Raw genomic sequence first — 21,197 nt, forward strand, 5'->3', positions numbered from 1 at the left:
CCATGTGATATTTCAGTTTTTCTTTTTTAATAAATCTGCAACAATGTCAACAATTCTGTGTTTTTCTGTCAGTATGGGGTGCTCTGTGTACATTCATGAGGAAGAAGAATGAACTTAAATGATTTTAGCAAATGGCTGCAATATAACAAAGAGTGAAAAATTTAAGGGGGTCTGAATACTTTCCGTACCCACTGTATATATATATCTATACACTGCTAAAAAAAAAAAGAGAGGGACACTTTAAAAACTCATCAGATCTCAATGGGGAAAATCTCATGCTGGATATCTATACTGGTATGGACTGGGTAATGTGTTAGGATCTATACTGGTATGGACTGGGTAATGTGTTAGGATCTATACTGGTATGGACTGGGTAATGTGTTAGGATCTATACTGGTATGGACTGGGTAATGTGTTAGGATCTATACTGGTATGAACTGGGTAATGTGTTAGGTTCTATACTGGTATGGACTGGGTAATGTGTTGGGATCTATACTGGAATGGACTGGGTAATGTGTTGGGATCTATACTGGAATGGACTGGGTAATGTGTTAGGATCTATACTGGTATGGACTGGGTAATGTGTTGGGATCTATACTGGAATGGACTGGGTAATGTGTTGGGATCTATACTGGTATGGACTGGGTAATGTATTAGGATCTATACTGGTATGGACTGGGTAATGTATTAGGATCTATACTGATATGGACTGGGTAATGTGTTAGGATCTATACTGGTATGGACTGGGTAATGTATTAGGATCTATACTGGTATGGACTGGGTAATGTATTAGGATCTATACTGGTATGGACTGGGTAATGTGTTAGAATCTATACTGGTATGGACTGGGTAATGTGTTAGGATCTATACTGGTATGGACTGGGTAATGTGTTAGGATCTATACTGGTATGGACTGGGTAATGTATTAGGATCTATACTGGTATGGACTGGGTAATGTGTTAGAATCTATACTGGTATGGACTGGGTAATGTGTTAGGATCTATACTGGTATGGACTGGGTAATGTATTAGGATCTATACTGGTATGGACTGGGTAATGTATTAGGATCTATACTGGTATGGACTGGGTAATGTGTTAGAATCTATACTGGTATGGACTGGGTAATGTGTTAGGATCTATACTGGTATGGACTGGGTAATGTGTTAGGATCTATACTGGTATGGACTGGGTAATGTATTAGGATCTATACTGGTATGGACTGGGTAATGTGTTAGAATCTATACTGGTATGGACTGGGTAATGTGTTAGGATCTATACTGGTATGGACTGGGTAATGTATTAGGATCTATACTGGTATGGACTGGGTAATGTATTAGGATCTATACTGGTATGGACTGGGTAATGTGTTAGAATCTATACTGGTATGGACTGGGTAATGTGTTAGGATCTATACTGGTATGGACTGGGTAATGTATTAGGATCTATACTGGTATGGACTGGGTAATGTATTAGGATCTATACTGGTATGGACTGGGTAATGTGTTAGAATCTATACTGGTATGGACTGGGTCATGTGTTAGGATCTATACTGGTATGGACTGGGTAATGTGTTAGGATCTATACTGGTATGGACTGGGTGATGTGTTAGGAAGGAAAGGATGGCACATGGTTTGATGGAAATGAAAATTATCACCCTACAGAGGGCTGAATTGAAAGACACCCCGAAAATCAAAGTGAAAAAATGAAAAAAAATGCAGCAGGCGAGTCCATTTTGCTGAAATTTCATTGCAGGACCTCAGAATGGTCCTCAGTAGTGTGTTTGGCCCCCATGTGCTTGTATGCATGCCTGACAACGTCGGGGTATGTTCCTAATGAGACGACGGATGGTGTCCTGGGGTATTTCCTCCAAGATCTGGACCAGGGCCTCACTGAGCTCCTGAACAGATTGAGGTGCAACCTGGTGGCGTCCGATGGACTGAAACATAATGTCCCAGAGGTGTTCTATTGGATTTAGGTCAGGAGAGTGTGGGGGCCATTCAATGGTATCAATTCCTTCATCCTCCAGGAACTGGCTGCATACTCTCGCCACATGATGCTGGGCATTGTAGTGCACCAGGAGGAACCCAGGACCCACTGCACCAGCGTAGGGTCTGACAATGGGTCCAAGGATTTCATCCTGATACCCAATGGCAGTCAGAGTGCCATTGTCTAGCCTGTAGAGGTCTGTGCGTCCCTCCATGGATATTCCTCCCCAGACCATCACTGACCACCACCAAACCGGTCATACTGAACGATGTTACAGGCAGCATAACGTTCTCCATGGCTTCTCCAGACCCTTTCATGTCTGTCACATTTGCTCAGGGTGAACCTGCTCTCATCTGTGAAGAGCACAGGGTGCCAGTGGTGGAGCTGCCAATTCTGGGGTTCAATGGCAAATGCCAATCGAGCTCCATGGTGCCGGGCAGTGAGCACAGCGCCCACTAGAGAACGTCGGGCCCTCAGACCACCCTCATGAAGTCTGTTTCTGATTGGTTGGTCAGAGACATTCACACCAGTGGCTGCTGGAGGTCATTTTGTAGGGCTCTGGCAGTAGTGACACTGACCCCCTCTATAGGGTCCAGGTATGGCCTCATACTACCAGTAGTGACACTGACCCCCTCTATAGGGTCCAGGTATGGCCTCATACTACCAGTTGTGACACTGACCCCCTCTATAGGGTCCAGGTATGGCCTCATACTACCAGTAGTGACACTGACCCCCTCTATAGGGTCCAGGTATCTCCTCATACTACCAGTAGTGACACTGACCCCCCTCTATAGGGTCCAGGTATGGCCTCATACTACCAGTAGTGACACTGACCCCCTCTATAGGGTCCAGGTATCTCCTCATACTACCAGTAGTGACACTGACCCCCTCTATAGGGTCCAGGTATCTCCTCATACTACCAGTAGTGACACTGACCCCCCTCTATAGGGTCCAGGTATCTCCTCATACTACCAGTAGTGACACTGACCCCCCTCTATAGAGTCCAGGTATCTCCTCATACTACCAGTAGTGACACTGACCCCCCTCTATAGGATCCAGGTATGGCCTCATGCTACCAGTAGTGACACTGACCCCCTCTATAGGGTCCAGGTATCTCCTCATACTACCAGTAGTGACACTGACCTCCCTCTATAGGGTCCAGGTATGGCCTCATACTACCAGTAGTGACACTGACCCCCCTCTATAGGGTCCAGGTATGGCCTCATACTACCAGTAGTGACACTGACCCCCCTCTATAGGATCCAGGTATGGCCTCATACTACCAGTAGTGACACTGACCCCCCTCTATAGGATCCAGGTATGGCCTCATGCTACCAGTAGTGACACTGACCCCCTCTATAGGGTCCAGGTATGGTCTCATACTACCAGTAGTGACACTGACCTCCCTCTATAGGGTCCAGGTATCTCCTCATACTACTAGTAGTGACACTGACCTCTCTCTATAGAGTCCAGGTATCTCCTCATACTACCAGTAGTGACACTGACCTCCCTCTATAGGGTCCAGGTATGGCCTCATACTACCAGTAGTGACACTGACCCCCCTCTATAGGGTCCAGGTATGGCCTCATACTACTAGTGACACTGACCCCCCTCTATAGGATCCAGGTATGGCCTCATGCTACCAGTAGTGACACTGACCCCCTCTATAGGGTCCAGGTATCACCTCATACTACCAGTAAAGACACTGACCTCCCTCTATAGGGTCCAGGTATCACCTCATACTACCAGTAAAGACACTGACCCCCTCTATAGGGTCCAGGTATGGCCTCATACTACCAGTAGTGACACTGACCTCCCTCTATAGGGTCCAGGTATGGCCTCATACTACCAGTAGTGACACTGACCCCCTCTATAGGGTCCAGGTATGGCCTCATACTACAACTAGTGACACTGACCCCCTCTATAGGGTCCAGGTATGGCCTCATACTATCAGTAGTGACACTGACCTCCCTCTATAGGGTCCAGGTATGGCCTCATACTACCAGTAGTGACACTGACCCCCTCTATAGGGTCCAGGTATGGCCTCATACTACCAGTAGTGACACTGACCTCCCTCTATAGGGTCCAGGTATGGTCTCATACTACCAGTAGTGACACTGACCCCCTCTATAGGGTCCAGGTATCTCCTCATACTACCAGTAAAGACACTGACCCCCTCTATAGGGTCCAGGTATGGCCTCATACTACCAGTAGTGACACTGACCCCCTCTATAGGGTCCAGGTATGGCCTCATACTACCAGTAGTGACACTGACCTCCCTCTATAGGGTCCAGGTATGGCCTCATACTACCAGTAGTGACACTGACCTCCCTCTATAGGGTCCAGGTATGGCCTCATACTACAACTAGTGACACTGACCCCCTCTATAGGGTCCAGGTATGGCCTCATACTATCAGTAGTGACACTGACCTCCCTCTATAGGGTCCAGGTATGGCCTCATACTACCAGTAGTGACACTGACCCCCTCTATAGGATCCAGGTATGGCCTCATACTACCAGTAGTGACACTGACCCCCTCTATAGGGTCCAGGTATGGCCTCATACTACCAGTAGTGACACCGAGGACACATATGTGTGGGACATGGGCTCTGGGCTCTCTCACCTTCCTGACGCATGTATGCATTAGACAGGCGGTAAGAGGTTCCAAGTGCTGCAAGTGCTAAAAAAATTAACTGTTGATCCTGCCAGAAATCCATTAATTTACTCACACTGATTCCTCCCCTCCCCCCATAGGATGTTCTGCAGTGTGTGTACAGCGGGCAGCACCAACTTCTCCTTCCTGTAGATCAGCTGAACCAGGAGCGCGAGAAGAAGAAAGTCTTCCTAGGATTCAGTAAGAAACTTTCTCACCTTCCACTGTGACATCATCTCACCCCTCACCTTTCACTGTGACATCATCTCACCCCTCACCTTCCACTGTGACATCATCTCACCCCTCACCTTCCACTGTGACATCACCTCACCCCTCACCTTCCACTGTGACATCATCTCACCCCTAACCTTCCACTGTGACATCATCTCACCCCTAACCTTCCACTGTGACATCATCTCACCCCTCACCTTCCACTGTGACATCACCTCACCCCTCACCTTCCACTGTGACATCACCTCACCCCTGACCTTCCACTGTGACATCACCTCACCCCTGACCTTCCACTGTGACATCACCTCACCCCTGACCTTCCACTGTGACATCACCTCACCCCTGACCTTCCACTGTGATATCACCTCACCCCTGACCTTCCACTGTGACATCACCTCACCCCTGACCTTCCACTGTGACATCACCTCACCCCTGACCTTCCACTGTGACATCATCTCACCCCTCACCTTCCACTGTGACATCATCTCACCCCTCACCTTCCACTGTGACATCACCTCACCCCTCACCTTCCACTGTGACATCATCTCACCCCTGACCTTCCACTGTGACATCATCTCATCCATCACCTTCCACTGTTACATCACCTCACCCCTCACCTTCCACTGCGACATCATCTCACCCTCACCTTCCACTGTGACATCATCTCACCCCTGACCTTCCACTGTGACATCATCTCATCCATCACCTTCCACTGTTACATCACCTCACCCCTCACCTTCCACTGCGACATCATCTCACCCCTCGCCTTCCACTGTGAAATCACCTCACCCCTCACCTTCTACTGTGACATCATCTCACCCCTCGCCTTCTACTATGACATCATCTCACCCCTGACCTTCCACTGTGACATCATCTCACCCCTCACCTTCTACTGTGACATCATCTCACCCCCCCCCCCCTTTACACTCTGACATCATCTCACCCCTCACCTTCCACTGTGACATCATCCCACCCCTCACCTTCTACTGTGACATCTCACCCCTCACCTCCACTGTGACATTTCACCCCTCACCTTCCACTGTGACATCACCTCACTCCTGACCTTCCACTGTGACATCACCTCACCCCTCACCTTCCACTGTGACATCACCTCACCCCTCACCTTCCACTGTGACATCATCTCATTCCTGACCTTCCACTGTGACATCATCTCACCCCTCACCTTCCACTGTGACATCACCTCACCCCTCACCTTCCACTGTGACATCATCTCACCCCTCACCTTCCACTGTGACATCATCTCACCCCTCACCTTCCACTGTGACATCTCACTCCTGACCTTCCACTGTGATATCTCACTCCTGACCTTCCACTGTGACATCATCTCACCCCTCACCTTCCACTGTGACATCATCTCACCCCTCACCTTCCACTGTGACATCATCTCACCCCTCACCTTTCACTGTGACATCATCTCACCCTCACCTTCCTGGCTGTGCAAATACCATGTGACATAAAAAAGATGCAATGACCGCTAGGGCCTCTGCTAAAAAAACAATATACATTTAATGTTTGGAGGTTCTAAGTAATTTTCTAGCAAAAAATACTGATTTTAACTTGTAAACAAAAAGTGTGAGAATAGGCCATCTTTTTCACCCAACCCAAAGTGGTTTGTATTTCATGGCGTCTTCATGAATACAGACACTCCTTTGTCCCAACACTTTAAATCATGAGCTCCAATGACTTTAATGTCTCTCATAAAATGATGATGTATACACAATGAAAGCGATGGTTTGATAAATGTTTGTTACAATGTACCAATGTGCATCCTCACTGTGGATCTTTATTTACAGAAGAGGAACCGATCACCTTTCCTCCCACGTGTCGCTTCGAAAGAGGTTCTCGCACATATGACCTGCAAAAGGCCAAGACCAGCGGAGTGAGATCCTTCATCCTCATGTTCAGATCATGCTGTATACGTCTGTCTTGTGATGCAATGGGGGGAGATTTACTAAAACTGGAGAGTGCAAAATCTGGTACAGCTGTGCACAGAAACCAATCAGCTTCATGGTTGTCAAAGCCTAAGGCCCGTTTACAATGATGCACTCCGACTTTGAGAGCACATGTCACATGACAAGTCGCGCCCCATCAAGTGCAATGGAACCGTTCTAATAGGAGCCACATGAGTCGCTCCGACAAGGGCCAGCACTCCCACTAGGGGAAATAGGCAGCTGCCTAGGGTGAACTTCTGCCTAGGGGGTGCAGCCATGTCCGCTGGCTTCCCCACTAGCCTGGCCGGGGAACAAGGGGGGCTGAAGAATGTCACCCTACACAGGGCACAGGCACTGACTGACTCTCCAGAGGAAGCAGCAACTGTGAAGACATCCGTGAAGGCTGCTGCGGAGGAGGTCAGCAGTAGCTCAGCCTGTGAGGAGGGTGACAGCTGGGGAGCTGAACGAGGTGGGCACAGCTGGGGTGACAGAGGAGGACAGTGGGGAGGGGACACTGGGGAGCCGAACGAGGCGGGCACAGCTGGGGTGACAGAGGAGGACAGTGGAGAGGGGACACTGGGGAGCCAGACGAGGCGGGCACAACTGGGGAGACAGAGGAGGACAGTGGAGAGGGGACACTGGGGAGCCAGGCGAGGTGGGCAAAGCTGGGGAGACAGAGGAGGACAGAGGGGAGGGGACACTGGGGAGCCGAACGAGGCGGGGACAGCTGGGGTGACAGAGGAGGACAGTGGAGAGGGGACACTGGGGAGCCAGGCGAGGCGGGCACAACTGGGGAGACAGAGGAGGACAGTGGAGGAGAGGGGACACTGGGGAGCCAGGCGAGGCGGGCACAACTGGGGAGACAGAGGAGGACAGTGGAGAGGGGACACTGGGGAGCCAGGCGAGGTGAGCAAAGCTGGGGAGACAGAAGAGGACAGAGGGGAGGGGACACTGGGGAGCTGGACGAGGCGGGCACAGCTGGGGAGGTGGACGAGGACATTGGGGAGGGGAAACTGGGGAGCCAAATGAGGCGGGCACAGCTGGGGAGACAGAGGAGGACAGTGGAGAGGGGACACTGGGGAGCCAGGCGAGGTGGGCAAAGCTGGGGAGACAGAGGAGGACAGTGGGGAGGGGACACTGGGGAGCCGAACGAGGCGGGGACAGCTGGGGTGACAGAGGAGGACAGTGGAGAGGGGACACTGGGGAGCCAGGCGAGGCGGGCACAACTGGGGAGACAGAGGAGGACAGTGGAGAGGGGACACTGGGGAGCCAGGCGAGGTGGGCAAAGCTGGGGAGACAGAGGAGGACAGAGGGGAGGGGACACTGGGGAGCTGGACGAGGCGGGCACAGCTGGGGAGGTGGACGAGGACATTGGGGAGGGGAAACTGGGGAGCCAAATGAGGCGGGCACAGCTGGGGAGACAGAGGAGGACAGTGGGGAGGGGACACTGGGGAGCCAGACGAGGCGGGCACAGCTGGGAAGGTGGAGGAGGACAGTGGGGAGGGGACACTGGCCGGACGAGGTGGGCACAGCTGGGGAGGTGGGGGGGAGGACAGTGGGTAGGGGACACTGGGGAGCCAGGCGAGGCAGGCACAGCTGGGGAGGTGGAGGACAGTGGGGAGGGGACACTGAGGAGCCGGACGAGGCAGGCACAGCTGGGGAGGTGGAGGACAGTGGGGAGGGGACACTGGGGAGCCAGGCGAGGTGGGCACAGCTGGGGAGACAAGAGGACAGTGGGGAAGGGACACTGGGGAGCCGGACGAGGCGGGCACAGCTGGGGAGGTGGAGGACAGTGGGGAGGGGACACTGGGGAGCCGGACGAGGCAGGCACAGCTGGGGAGATGGAGGACAGTGGGGAGGGGACACTGAGGAGCCGGACGAGGCGGGCACAGCTGGGGAGATGGAGGACAGTGGGGAGGGGACACTGAGGAGCCGGACGAGGCGGGCACAGCTGGGGAGGTGGAGGACAGTGGGGAGGGGACACTGAGGAGCCGGACGAGGCGGGTACAGCTGGGGAGGTGGAGGACAGTGGGTAGGCATCAGTACTTGGCCTCACAATGGCCATAGGGCAGGGCAAATCCATATAAATGGGTAACATTTTGGAATGGGATATCCAACAAGCTCATATACTGTAGGTGTGATGGTCAGAGGTACACAAGACTTTTTGCCATTTAGTGTATGTGTTATTTCCTCATTGTATAGCAACCTAGGATTGTGTTTTAATCAATTTAAACCTGTGTGATGCTGATCTCCCTTCTCTTTAAAGAGTTGATTTATGTTGTATTTTCTTATAGACTCGTATAGCAGCCCCATCGTGGAGTGATCGAATCCTATGGACGTGTTACCCAGACGCTGAGGTTAAATGCACCTCATATGGTGAGGACCAAAATGCCTGCTCCAAACATGAGCCCCACACAATGTGTCTAATACGTGCATTTCCTACAGTTAACAGCGCCACCTAATGGCCATAGTGTAGTATTTTCCTAATTGAGGTATTTCTGGGAAATATCACATTATGACCACTAGATGGCACTGATGGTCATAGAAATTGTGCATATTAGACAGATTATGGGGATTATTCGTGACGGCTGTGTGAATGCCAAATCATTTGCACAGGAAATTTCTTTTATAAACAGACTCCTATAATTCAAGGGAGAATACACATGCCTCTTGTACAAAGACTATATTTGTTTCCCCCCGTAGTTCAGCGTTAAATTTGGCTGGCTGTTTGGCCTCAACCCTACTAAACACCTTTGGGATGAATTGGAACGCTGATGGTGAGCCAGGTCTTCTCAACCAACATCAGTACCTGACCTCACAAATGGGCACAAATTCCCACAGACACCCTCAAAAATCTTGTGGAAAGCCTTCCTAGAAAAGTGGAAGATTTTATAGCCACAAAGGGAGCAACTCCATATTAATGTCCTTGGGGAAGGGAGGAGGACAACTCCATATTAATGTCCATGGGGAAGGAAGGAGGACAACTCCATATTAATGTCCATGGGGAAGGAAGGAGGACAACTCCATATTAATGTCCATGGGGAAGGGAGGAGGGCAACTCAATATTAATGTCCTTGTGGAAGGAAGGAGGACAACTCCATATTAATGTCCATGGGGAAGGGAGGAGGGCAACTCCATATTAATGTCCATGGGGAAGGGAGGAGGGCAACTCAATATTAATGTCCTTGTGGAAGGAAGGAGGACAACTCCATATTAATGTCCATGGGGAAGGGAAGAGGACAACTCCATATTAATGTCCATGGGGAAGGGAGGAGGGCAACTCCATATTAATGTCCATGGGGAAGGGAGGAGGGCAACTCAATATTAATGTCCTTGTGGAAGGAAGGAGGACAACTCCATATTAATGTCCATGGGGAAGGGAGGAGGGCAACTCCATATTAATGTCTATGGGGAAGGGAGGAGACAACTCCATATTAATGTCCATGGGGAAGGGAGGAGGACAACTTCATATTAATGTCCATGGGGAAGGAAGGAGGACAACTCCATATTAATGTCCATGGGGAAGGGAGGAGGGCAACTCAATATTAATGTCCTTGGGGAAGGAAGGAGGACAACTCCATATTAATGTCTATGGGGAAGGGAGGAGACAACTCCATATTAATGTCCTTGGGGAAGGGAGAAGACAGCTCCATATTAATGTCCTTGGGGAAGGAAGGAGGACAACTCCATATTAATGTCCATGCGGAAGGGAGGAGGACAACTCCATATTATGGTCCTTGGGGAAGGGAGGAGGACAACTCCATATTAATGTCCATGGGGAAGGGAAGAGGACAACTCCATATTAATGTCCATGGTGAATGGAGGAGGACAACTCCATATTAATGTCCATGCGGAAGGGAGGAGGACAACTCCATATTAATGTCCATGGGGAAGGGAGGAGGACAACTCCATATTAATGTCCATGGGGAAGGGAAGAGGACAACTCAATATTAATGTCCATGGTGAATGGAGGAGGACAACTCCATATTAATGTCCATGGGGAAGGGAGGAGGACAACTCCATATTAATGTCCATGGGGAAGGGAGGAGGACAACTCCATATTAATGTCCATGGGGAAGGGAGGAGGACAACTCCATATTAATGTCCATGGGGAAGGAAGGAGGAGGACAACTCCATATTAATGTCCATGGGGAAGGGAGGAGGACAACTCCATATTAATGTCCATGGGGAAGGGAGGAGGACAACTCCATATTAATGTCCATGGGGAAAGAAAGAGGACAACTCCATATTAATGTCCATGGGGAAGGCAGGAGGACAACTCCATATTAATGTCCATGGGGAAGGGAGGAGGACAACTCCATATTAATGTCCATGGGGAAGGGAAGAGGACAACTCAATATTAATGTCCATGGTGAATGGAGGAGGACAACTCCATATTAATGTCCATGGGGAAGGGAGGAGGACAACTCCATATTAATGTCCATGGGGAAGGGAGGAGGACAACTCCATATTAATGTCCATGGGGAAGGGAGGAGGACAACTCCATATTAATGTCCATGGGGAAGGAAGGAGGAGGACAACTCCATATTAATGTCCACTAGGATATGTTAGCTATAAGTTAACAGTTTAGAAGTTAAATACCCCAGCTATATGAAAACTTAGAAGTGGTTTGCCAACATCCCTGTAGACTGAACAGACAGAATGGGGGGTCCCCCTAGGGTGTGGGACTTTAGCGGCAAACACACTTCCACAAGTAGATAAAAGTAAACCTTTTTTATTAAACAAGGTTTAAAATTGATCTTACATAGATCAAACGGGTATAAAGGTCACAAAGATTGTACAGATAGTGTATATGGATATAATTAAAAAAAAAAAGGAAATGAGGAGAATTGTATTGCATATACTCAAAAGGTACATATTAGCTTCTTGAAGAAATCCTCCCACCCGACGCGTTTCAGGCACGCAGGCCTTTCTTCAGGGGTCTGAAGTGGGGAGATTAGTGATTTCCTGTAGGCTAATGAAGAAGTGACAAGAGAGTCACGGCTGTTAAAAGAAAGAAAGGGAAAGAGTTCCGCTGTGCAGGATATCGACGTAGGCACCAATGGATCCCTGAGGCTGTAGGTCCTCCCGTATGTGGCCCCAACGAGGATGCCTAGGTTGAGGTCACACTGGTGTCTTCTGGCACTTGTCTCAGCACCTATGCTTAAGGGGGTTTTTTGTGGGGTGTCTGTTCCTGGTCCTGAGAGACTAGATGAAGTATTTTATTGTCGTGCTTGGTGGTTTCCTTCGACTTGCTGGAATATGTGTTCTGGTGTTGTTCAGAGGTGATGTAATTTTTTGTATGGGAATAAATCTCCCTCTTGGTTCCTTTAATGGTCGTAGCAGATGATTCAGCAATGTCAGCATCCGCCGCTGCTGACATTGCTGAATCATCTGCTACGACCATTAAAGGAACCAAGAGGGAGATTTATTCCCATACAAAAAATTACATCACCTCTGAACAACACCAGAACACATATTCCAGCAAGTCGAAGGAAACAACCAAGCACGACAATAAAATACTTCATCTAGTCTCTCAGGACCAGGAACAGACACCCCACAAAAAAACCCCTTAAGCATAGGTGCTGAGACAAGTGCCAGAAGACACCAGTGTGACCTCAACCTAGGCATCCTCGTTGGGGCCACATACGGGAGGACCTAAAGCCTCAGGGATCCATTGGTGCCTACGTCGATATCCTGCACAGCGGAACTCTTTCCCTTCCTTTCTTTTAACAGCTGTGACTCTCTTGTCACTTCTTCATTAGCCTACAGGAAATCACTAATCTCCCCACTTCAGACCCCTGAAGAAAGGCCTGCGTGCCTGAAACGCGTCGGGTGGGAGGATTTCCTTCAAGAAGCTAATATGTACCTTTGAGTATATGTAATACAATTCTCCTCATTTCCTTTTTTTTTTAATTATATCCATATACACTATCTGTACAATCTTTGTGACCTTTATACCCGTTTGATCTATGTAAGATCAATTTTAAACCTTGTTTAATAAAACGATTTACTTTTATCTACTTGTGGAAGTGTGTTTGCCGCTAAAGTCCCACACCCTAGGGGGACCCCCCCATTCTGGCTATAAGTTAACAAAGCTTTAAGTTTGGCTGGCTGTTTGGATTTATCGCCGTTCGTTTCCTTCTCTTCGTAGGTTGCACCGATGACATTGTGAGCAGTGACCATGCCCCAGTTTTTGCCACTTTTGAGATCGGTCTGAATTTCCTGTCCCAGAGAGGTGAGTGATTTGTTCCTCTTTCACATTCATCCTCCTCTAATGTAGAATTTAGTATTTTTGTGTTCTGTGTTTGTTCCCAGATTTCAGTTATTCGCTCCGATTTCTGCACATCGAGTCCATCGTGAAAACCCCGAGCCGCTCCAGAGCGTTTATAGAGTTCCGATCTCTGTGCTTCAAGGGTAAGACCGTTCTCTTCCTGCTCAGCCCTGGGCCCTCTGCTGGGGTTCACACCCCTTCGTGCCCCGAGAAGGGAGGAGACAAGCTCATTCAGGGGTGTCAAAACTCAACCTAGCCCCTCAAAAAGCCCCCCCCCCCAGCACAAATCCTTTGCCCCTCAAATTTCCCCTCCAAGAACAATCCCCCCCAGAATCCAAAGCCTTCCTCCCAGGACTAATCCTCTGCCCCTCTAATTTCCCCTCCAAGAACAAATCTCCCCCCCCCCCGCCAAACTCCAAAGCCCCCTCTCCCAGCACAAGTCATCTACCCCTCAAGTTTCCCCACCAAGAACAATCCCCCCCACTCCAAAGTCTCCCTCTAAGCACATCCTCTACCCCTCAAATTTCCCCTCCCAGAACAAATCCTCCTCCACTCAAAAGCCCCCCTCCTGACACAATCACCCCCTCTCCAAAGCTCCCCTCCCAGGTCAAATTCTTTCTCTCCTCCCAAATCTCTCAGCAAAAATGTGACAGAAATAAAATTACCCCTCCTAGCACAAATTCTCTACCCCTCCAACCCCCCCCCCCAAGAACAGATCCCCCACCTCACTTCAAAGCTCCCCTCCCAGCACAAATCCTCCTCCCCCCACTCCAAAGCCCCCTCCCAGCACAGATCCTCCCCTCCAAAGCCCCCCTCCCAACACAAATCCTCCCCTCCACTCCAAAGCTCCCCTCCCAGCACAAATCCTCCCCTCCACTCCAAAGCCCCCCTCCCAACACAAATCCTCCCCTCCACTCCAAAGCCCCCCTCCCAACACAAATCCTCCCCTCCACTCCAAAGCCCCCCTCCCAGCACAAATTCTCCCCTCCACTCCAAAGCCCCCCTCCCAGCACAAATCCTCCCCTCCACTCCAAAGCCCTGCTCCCAGCTCAAGCCCAGAAGTCTGCACTAAGATACAAGTCAGATTTTGGGCATCCCCTGCAACACAAATGTCATTTTTGGTGAGATCCTCCCAATAGGAAATCACATCTAAAGGGATGCAGACCCTGCCACTTTCATCATTAGAGCACTGCAGGTGCAGCAGCTGATTGATAATGATAAAGTCACTCCCATACAGATTCACAGTGACACAGAGAAACAAACAGCTATTTCTTCAGAATAACAAAAGGTAGGAATCTGCTACAAGGGTTGTTACAATCCCTGCAATGTACAGAGATCACCCAGGGGGGCTTTTTTAAAAAAAAAATCTGCAGCGTCATTGTTCAAAATTTTTGAAGGCCCCTTTATATCTTTTGAATTGCAGTATTAATGTATTATTACCTCCTAGTCCTGAGTTTTTGCCTTTTTCCTGGAATAACGCAGACTCTCCACAAAGCAATGTGAATAGCGCACACAGTACGGAGGGATCTGCCTTTCTCAAGCTGGGGTGGTCAGAGCAAGACTTACCAGAGGTGAGTTGGTGGACACCTGAATACCACATCTATATGAGCTTGTTGGGCATCCCATCCCAAAACTATGGCCTTTAATATGGAGTTACGCCCCCTCCCCCGTGGCAATTATTATGGAGTTGCCCTCTTTGTGGCTGTAACAGCCTCCACTCTTCTGGGAAGACTTTCCACCAGATTTTGGAGGGTGCCTGTAGGGAATTTGTGCCCATTTGTGAGGTCAGGTGCTAATGTTGGATGAGAAGACCTGGCTATACTGTATGTCTGGCCCCACATTGGGCGCCAAAAAAAAGAGCTGGCTAATAATCAGCATTCCAGCTCAATCCAAAGATGTTTAGTAGGGTTGAGGTCAGGACTCTTGGGTTCCTCCACTCTTCTGGGAAGACTTTCCACAAGATTTTGGAGGGTGCCTGTAGGGAATTTTTGCCCATGCGTTAGGTCAGGTACTGATGTTGGATGAGAAGACATGGCTTATACTCTGTTGGGCCCCACATTGGGCGCCACTAAAAGAGCTGGCTAACAGTATTCCAGCTCAGTCCAAAGGTGTTCAGTAGGGTTGACGTCAGGACTCTTGGGTTCCTCCACTCTTCTGGAAGACTTTCCACAAGATTTTGGAGGGTTTCTGTGGGAATTTGTGCTCATTTGAGAGGTAAAGTACTGATGTTGGATGAGAACTGGTCACACCATATCTTTATGGAGTTTGCTTTGTACACGGGGGGGGCACAGTCATGTTGTAACAGAAAAGGGTCTTCACCAAACCACACACCACAAGGTTGGAAGACCACAATTGTCTACAATGTCTATGTATGATGGAGTATTACCAGGACCCTTCACTGGAAACACCTGAATTCCATCATTTGGACAGGTGACTACATACCTTTGGCCATGTAATGTGGGTTTGGTGGTCAGGTGTCCAAAATCCTTTGGCCTTATAGTTTATCGACCTGAAGCCATATGTTTTATCTGACATACGATTTGTATTCTTCACAGATAACATTGGTTGGAGGAGACACATTTACTGGACATTTGCTTCTTAGTATCCGACCAACGGATGGTGGAGAAACCTTTGGTATGAGGTTATGGATACAAAATCTTTGATGAATACGGAAATGCAGTGTGCGGGTGAACACTCGTCCTCTCATTTTATTTCACTCGTTTCTAGGTGAATGTTGTGTGTCGGTGCTCCCAGCCAATAGCAATACTGATCATCAGTTTCAAGTGTTTCTGTCTCAACGTGGAGAAGAAACGGGATCCTTGAGAGGAAAAGTGAGAGTGACCCAATTTCCAAAAATAAACCAAGACAGGAGCCCCAGTATGATCCCCAGAGAAGCTGAGAAAGGCAAGGAATCTCCAGGATATTTAATGGTTTCCCAGGCCTTTATGGTCAAATGCTGGCTGGTGCAGTTTCTCCACTCCTTCCATGGCCATTACTATGGAGTATCTCCCTTTCTCCCATAGCTATTAATATGGAGTTTCTCCCCTCCTCCAATATGGAGTTGTTCCCCCGCCCGATGGTCATTAATATAGAGTTGCCCCTTTGTGGCTATACCATCCTCCACTCTTCTGGGAAGACTTTACACAATGTTTTGGAGGGTTTCTGTAGGAATTTGTGCCCAATTGGGAGGTCAGGTACTGATTTTCGGATGAGAAGACCTGCCTCACCATTGGCGTTCCAATTATTCACAAAGGTGTTCAGTAGGGATGAGGTCAGCGCTCTGTGCAGGACACTCAAGTTCCTCCACACCAAACTGGTCACACCATGTCTTTATGGAGCTGGCTTTGTACACAGGGAGGGGCACAGTCATGGTGGAACAGAGAAGGGTCTTCACCAATCTGTTACCACAAGGTTGAAAGAGCACAATTGTCTACAATGTCTTTGTATGGTGGGATATTACCAGGACCCTTCACTGGGGACACCTGACCTCCATCGGGGGAGTCACATGCCTTCGGGGGAGTCACATACCTTTGGCCATATAGTGTATTGAGATGGCATTGGGGGGGGGTACATACATTTGGCCGTATAGTGTATTGAGGTGGCATTGGGGGGGGTCACATACCATTGGCCACATAGTGTACTGAGATGGCACTCGGGGGGGGGGGGGCATACCTTTGATCATATAGTGTATTGAGATGGCACGGGGGGTCCCATACCTTTGATCGTATAGTGTACTGAGATGGCATTCGGGGGGGGGGGGGCATACCTTTGATCATATAGTGTATTGAGATGGCATGCGGGGGGGGGGGGGGGGAGTCACATACCTTTGGCCATATATTGTATTAAGATAGCATGGGGGGGGTCACATACCTTTGGCCATATAGTGTATTGAGGTGGCATGGGGGGGTCCCATACCTTTTTCCATCTAGTGTACTAAGGTGGTATTGCGGGGGTTCACATACCTTTGGACATATAGCGTATTGAGGTGGCATGTGGTCCCATACCTTTGTCCATCTAGTGTACTGAAGTGGCATTGGGGGGGGGGCGGTGTCACATACCTTTGGCCATATAGTGTATTGAGGTGGCATGGGGGGGTCCCATACCTTTGTCCATCTAGTGTACTGAAGTGGCATGGGGGGGGGGTGTCACATACCTTTGGCCATATAGTGTATTGAGGTGGCATGGGGGGGTCCCATACCTTTGTCCATCTAGTGTACTGAAGTGGCATGGGGGGGGGGTGTCACATACCTTTGGCCATATAGTGTATTGAGGTGGCATGGGGGGGGGTCCCATACCTTTGTCCATCTAGTGTATTGAGGTGGCTTCGGGGGGAGGGTCACATACCTTTGGTCAAATAAGATGCCAGAAAACAATGTATCATTTAGCGAATCTAACTTTCATCTGTTTCCTTGTTAGGCGCAGTTCCAGAAAATTCCACAAAGAAATCCTCTTCTCCCGCTTCTCCCCGAGACTCTCCGGCATGGCGCTCCTCCAGGCGCTCCGGCAGGTACGCACCGCGCTCTGATGTCATAAGGTTTAAATATTACATCTACATTTCTAGAGGAGGTTCCAGGAGCCGGGGGGGGGGGGGTTACAGGGCTCATCTTATTTCTGGTATCTCTTATTTTTTTATAATAAAATTTAGCAAGTAAAAAAAATGTGTGTATATGTATAAAACAAATCAAAAAAATTATAAAATATGGCAAATCAAGCATGCTCACATAAGGGTCTGGTATGAATTTTGTGAGGGACCCCACGCCGTTTTTAGTTCTTTAAATAAAATTTAGCAAATAAAGAAAAAATATATATACTGTATATAACAAATCAAAAAAATAATAAAATATAGCAAATCAAGCATGCTCAGATAAGGGTCTGCTATGGATTTTGTGAGGGACCCCACGCAGTTTTTTTTCTTCTTGTCTGCTCAGTGCAAAACCATAACACCTCTTCTAGGGTCCTCCCACCGCCACTCCTGGCTCCTCCCCTTCTCGGTGTGCCACCACAGGAAGCCGCTCTGTGGATGTCTGTAGACACGCACAGTCTGGTTCAGATCCGCCTCCCCTCTCTTGACTGACAGCAGCAGGAGCCAATGGCGAGTGTGCGTTATCGTTGCTCAGAGACGTGGTTTGTTTGAATTTTTTATTTCAAGAATTTTTTATTTTGTTTTCTTAATCAGTCAGTGGGGTCATTGTATACGATGCAGCGTATAGGAGGGGAGGGCGGGGGCAACATTACCTGGATGTTCAATGAGTATGGCAGCCTCCTAGGAACACGCCGTGCGTGCGCAGGAGAACGGCTTATCCTACTTTGCTCCCTTTTTTTTTTTTTTCAGTAAATCAGCCCCTCCCCCGTGTCTAAGGACAGAAAATACACACAGAACGCATCACAAAGCTGACCTCCGGGTCAAAGATTAGGAAGGTTTAAAGATTAAATGGTGGAGACCATGTCCCTGCTAAAGGCAAAAAGTTCACCCAACCGGAAATAACACCGGAGACTTTGATAGAAAATATAAAATACAAAAATGTTACAAAAAGAGGAGGTAAAGGGTAACACCACTTTTGTGAAAAAAAAAAAAAAAGAATTATAACAAATAAAAAAATAAAATACAATTTAGCAAAAAAAAATAAATAAAGTATAACAGTTAAAAAATAAATAAAATATAGCAAATCAAATAATAATAATAAATTATAGCAAACCAAAGTAAAATATCAAATGAAAAAAATAATAAAATATAGCAAATAAAAAAGTATAACAAAAATATATTCTTATTATTATATTATATAGGATTTGTATAACGCCGACAGTTTACAACTTGAGGGTAGACAGTACAAATACAATACACTTTAATACAGTAGGAATCAGAGCTTACAATCTAAGATTATATATATATATATATATATATATATATATATATATATATATATATATATATATATATATATATATATATATATATATATATATCAAATAAAAAAAATAAAGTAGAACATTTAAAAAACAAAAAATATAATATAGCAAATAAAAAAATAATGAAATATAACAAATCAAAATATAATAAATTCAGTGGGGTCCGCCGCCCTCTCTGGCACAGTTTGTTCCCAGATGGGGTGCCAGGGGGGGGGGGGGTGGTGGGGTCTCCATATTCCCCCCGTCTTTGTGGCTATAACCTCACTTGTGGCTTACTTCATTTACACTGATATTTCCTCTATAGAGAATTTTCTGTTTATTTGCACTATTGCTATGTGCTTTCCTTTTTTTTTTTCTCTATGTCACACTGTTGTTTGTTGATATGTGACAATTCCTGTTTGTCTAAAAATTCTCAATAAAAATATATTTCACACCAAAATATAATAAATTATAGCAAACCAAAGAAAAATATCAAATGAAAAAAAAAAAAAAAAGAATAAAATATAGCAATTAAAAAAAGTATAACAAATAAAAAAAATTATATATATATATATATATATATATATATATATATATATATATATATATATATATATATATATATTTTTTTTTTTTTTTTAAATAAAAAAAAATAAAAAATAGCAAAATATAGCAATAAAAAAAAATATAGAAAATAAAAAATTATAAAAAAAAGCAAAAAAAAAAAAAATAATAATAATAAAGTATATCAAATAATTTAAAAAATATATAGCATATAAAAAAAATAGCAAATAAAAAAAAGGTTTGATGCATTTATCAGACCTTCTGTTAGTGATTGGCTGTACACCCATGTTCTCTGGTATTGATAGAAATCCTACCCGCTGGGAGCACCCAATAAATTATTATTTCTCCTCCATCTCTAAAAATGCTGTAAAATTAACAATATTATTAAAAACACACTTGTTCCTGGATTTTTAGGAAATATGATGCAAACACTGAAATTCCTGCAATGTCTGTATGATTTATGGGCCTCGGGCATTTTCACAGACCCCCCCCCCCCCCCACAGGTGTTCTGCAGACTAATAACCTGGATACGCAGTAAGTTGTTTATTAGCGCCATCTTGTGGGCGATTTTTGAATTTCTCAGTTAATACATTTTTTTGTGTTTCTGTTTGATAACATTGAACAGATATAACAAAACACTTTCAATGGGATATTTAGAAGACCAAAAAGGGAGAAAAAAAAAGAGACAGCCATTGATAGGGTTGAAGCACTTGCCCCCCCCCCCCCTTCATTACCAGGCCATATTTTTGCGATACTGCGTTACTTAAACTGACGATTGTGCGGTCGTGTGACGCTGTACCCAAATAAAATTTATGTAATTTTTTTTTCCACAAATAAAGTGTTAGGACTGGGTTTTTCCTGCTGGTGGCACTGTGCTGCTCTGGGCTGATTGCTGCAGTTCCAGTGTCCACCATAAGGGGTGGATTCTGTGTGACTCTGCTATGGGGGCGGTCAGTAAGTGGTTAATTAAATTAAAATATTAAAAAAAAAAAGCGGAACTCTGAGCAAAAAAAAATAAATAAATAAATAAATAAAAATAATTAAGCTAACTGTTCAAAAGTCTATTTCTTGTTGCATCCTCCTGTGAAGGATTTTTTTAAAATGTTAAATGTCTTTATTCTTCCAGACGACGTCCCGCCAGTATCTGTTGCGGCAGTTACAGTAACGCTGAGTATTTCCTATTCGAGGGTTTGTGTTCCCCCTCCACGCCCATATCTCCCAGACCGCGCTCAGCACTGGTGGGTGGCGAACAGACGGTGGAACATGGAGAGACGATGTTCCCGAATGAATCCGGGAGGAAGCCAACATCACCGCAATGTATGAGGAACATCTCCAAGTGAGAAGGAAGGCGTCATGGTGAAGGGGATGGGAGGCCAGAAACTTTACTGCACTGCATAAGGGAATACCTCCAAGTGCTGCTAGGAGGAAAGTGTCATGGTGGTGGTGGTGGTGGTGGTGGGGGGTGAAAAGCCAACAACATCACCGCAATGTACGAGGAACATCTCCAAGTGATATGAGAAGGAAGGTGTCGTGATGGTGGGGGGGGGGGAAGCCACCAACATCACGGCAATGTATGAAGAACGTCTCCGAGTGATATGAGAAGGAAGGTGTTGTGATGGTTGGGGGGGGGGGGGAGCCACCAATGTCACGG

At 47.1% G+C, this 21,197-nt stretch overlaps 1 protein-coding gene across 1 annotated transcript in view; it reads left to right on the top strand.

Moving 5' to 3' along the window:
• LOC309559869 (phosphatidylinositol 3,4,5-trisphosphate 5-phosphatase 2B-like) overlaps positions 1-20,886 on the top strand; it is a gene marked incomplete at its 3' end in the record, with an annotated part of 42,065 nt that extends 21,179 nt beyond the window's left edge. Inside the window, exons 13-23 of the mRNA XM_082263296.1 lie at positions 4,741-4,840; positions 6,685-6,770; positions 9,117-9,198; positions 12,977-13,060; positions 13,141-13,239; positions 14,579-14,667; positions 15,652-15,730; positions 15,824-16,000; positions 17,513-17,603; positions 18,523-18,642; positions 20,673-20,886. Coding sequence (XP_082119422.1) covers positions 4,741-4,840; positions 6,685-6,770; positions 9,117-9,198; positions 12,977-13,060; positions 13,141-13,239; positions 14,579-14,667; positions 15,652-15,730; positions 15,824-16,000; positions 17,513-17,603; positions 18,523-18,642; positions 20,673-20,886 — 1,221 coding nt within the window. The remainder of the gene's footprint in view (positions 1-4,740; positions 4,841-6,684; positions 6,771-9,116; positions 9,199-12,976; positions 13,061-13,140; positions 13,240-14,578; positions 14,668-15,651; positions 15,731-15,823; positions 16,001-17,512; positions 17,604-18,522; positions 18,643-20,672) is intronic.
• Between the last annotated feature and the right edge of the window lie 311 nt (positions 20,887-21,197).

The sequence above is a fragment of the Pelophylax lessonae genome, assembly GCF_965119305.1.
Source record: "Pelophylax lessonae genome assembly, chromosome: 7".
Taxonomy (NCBI): Eukaryota; Metazoa; Chordata; class Amphibia; order Anura; family Ranidae; genus Pelophylax; species Pelophylax lessonae.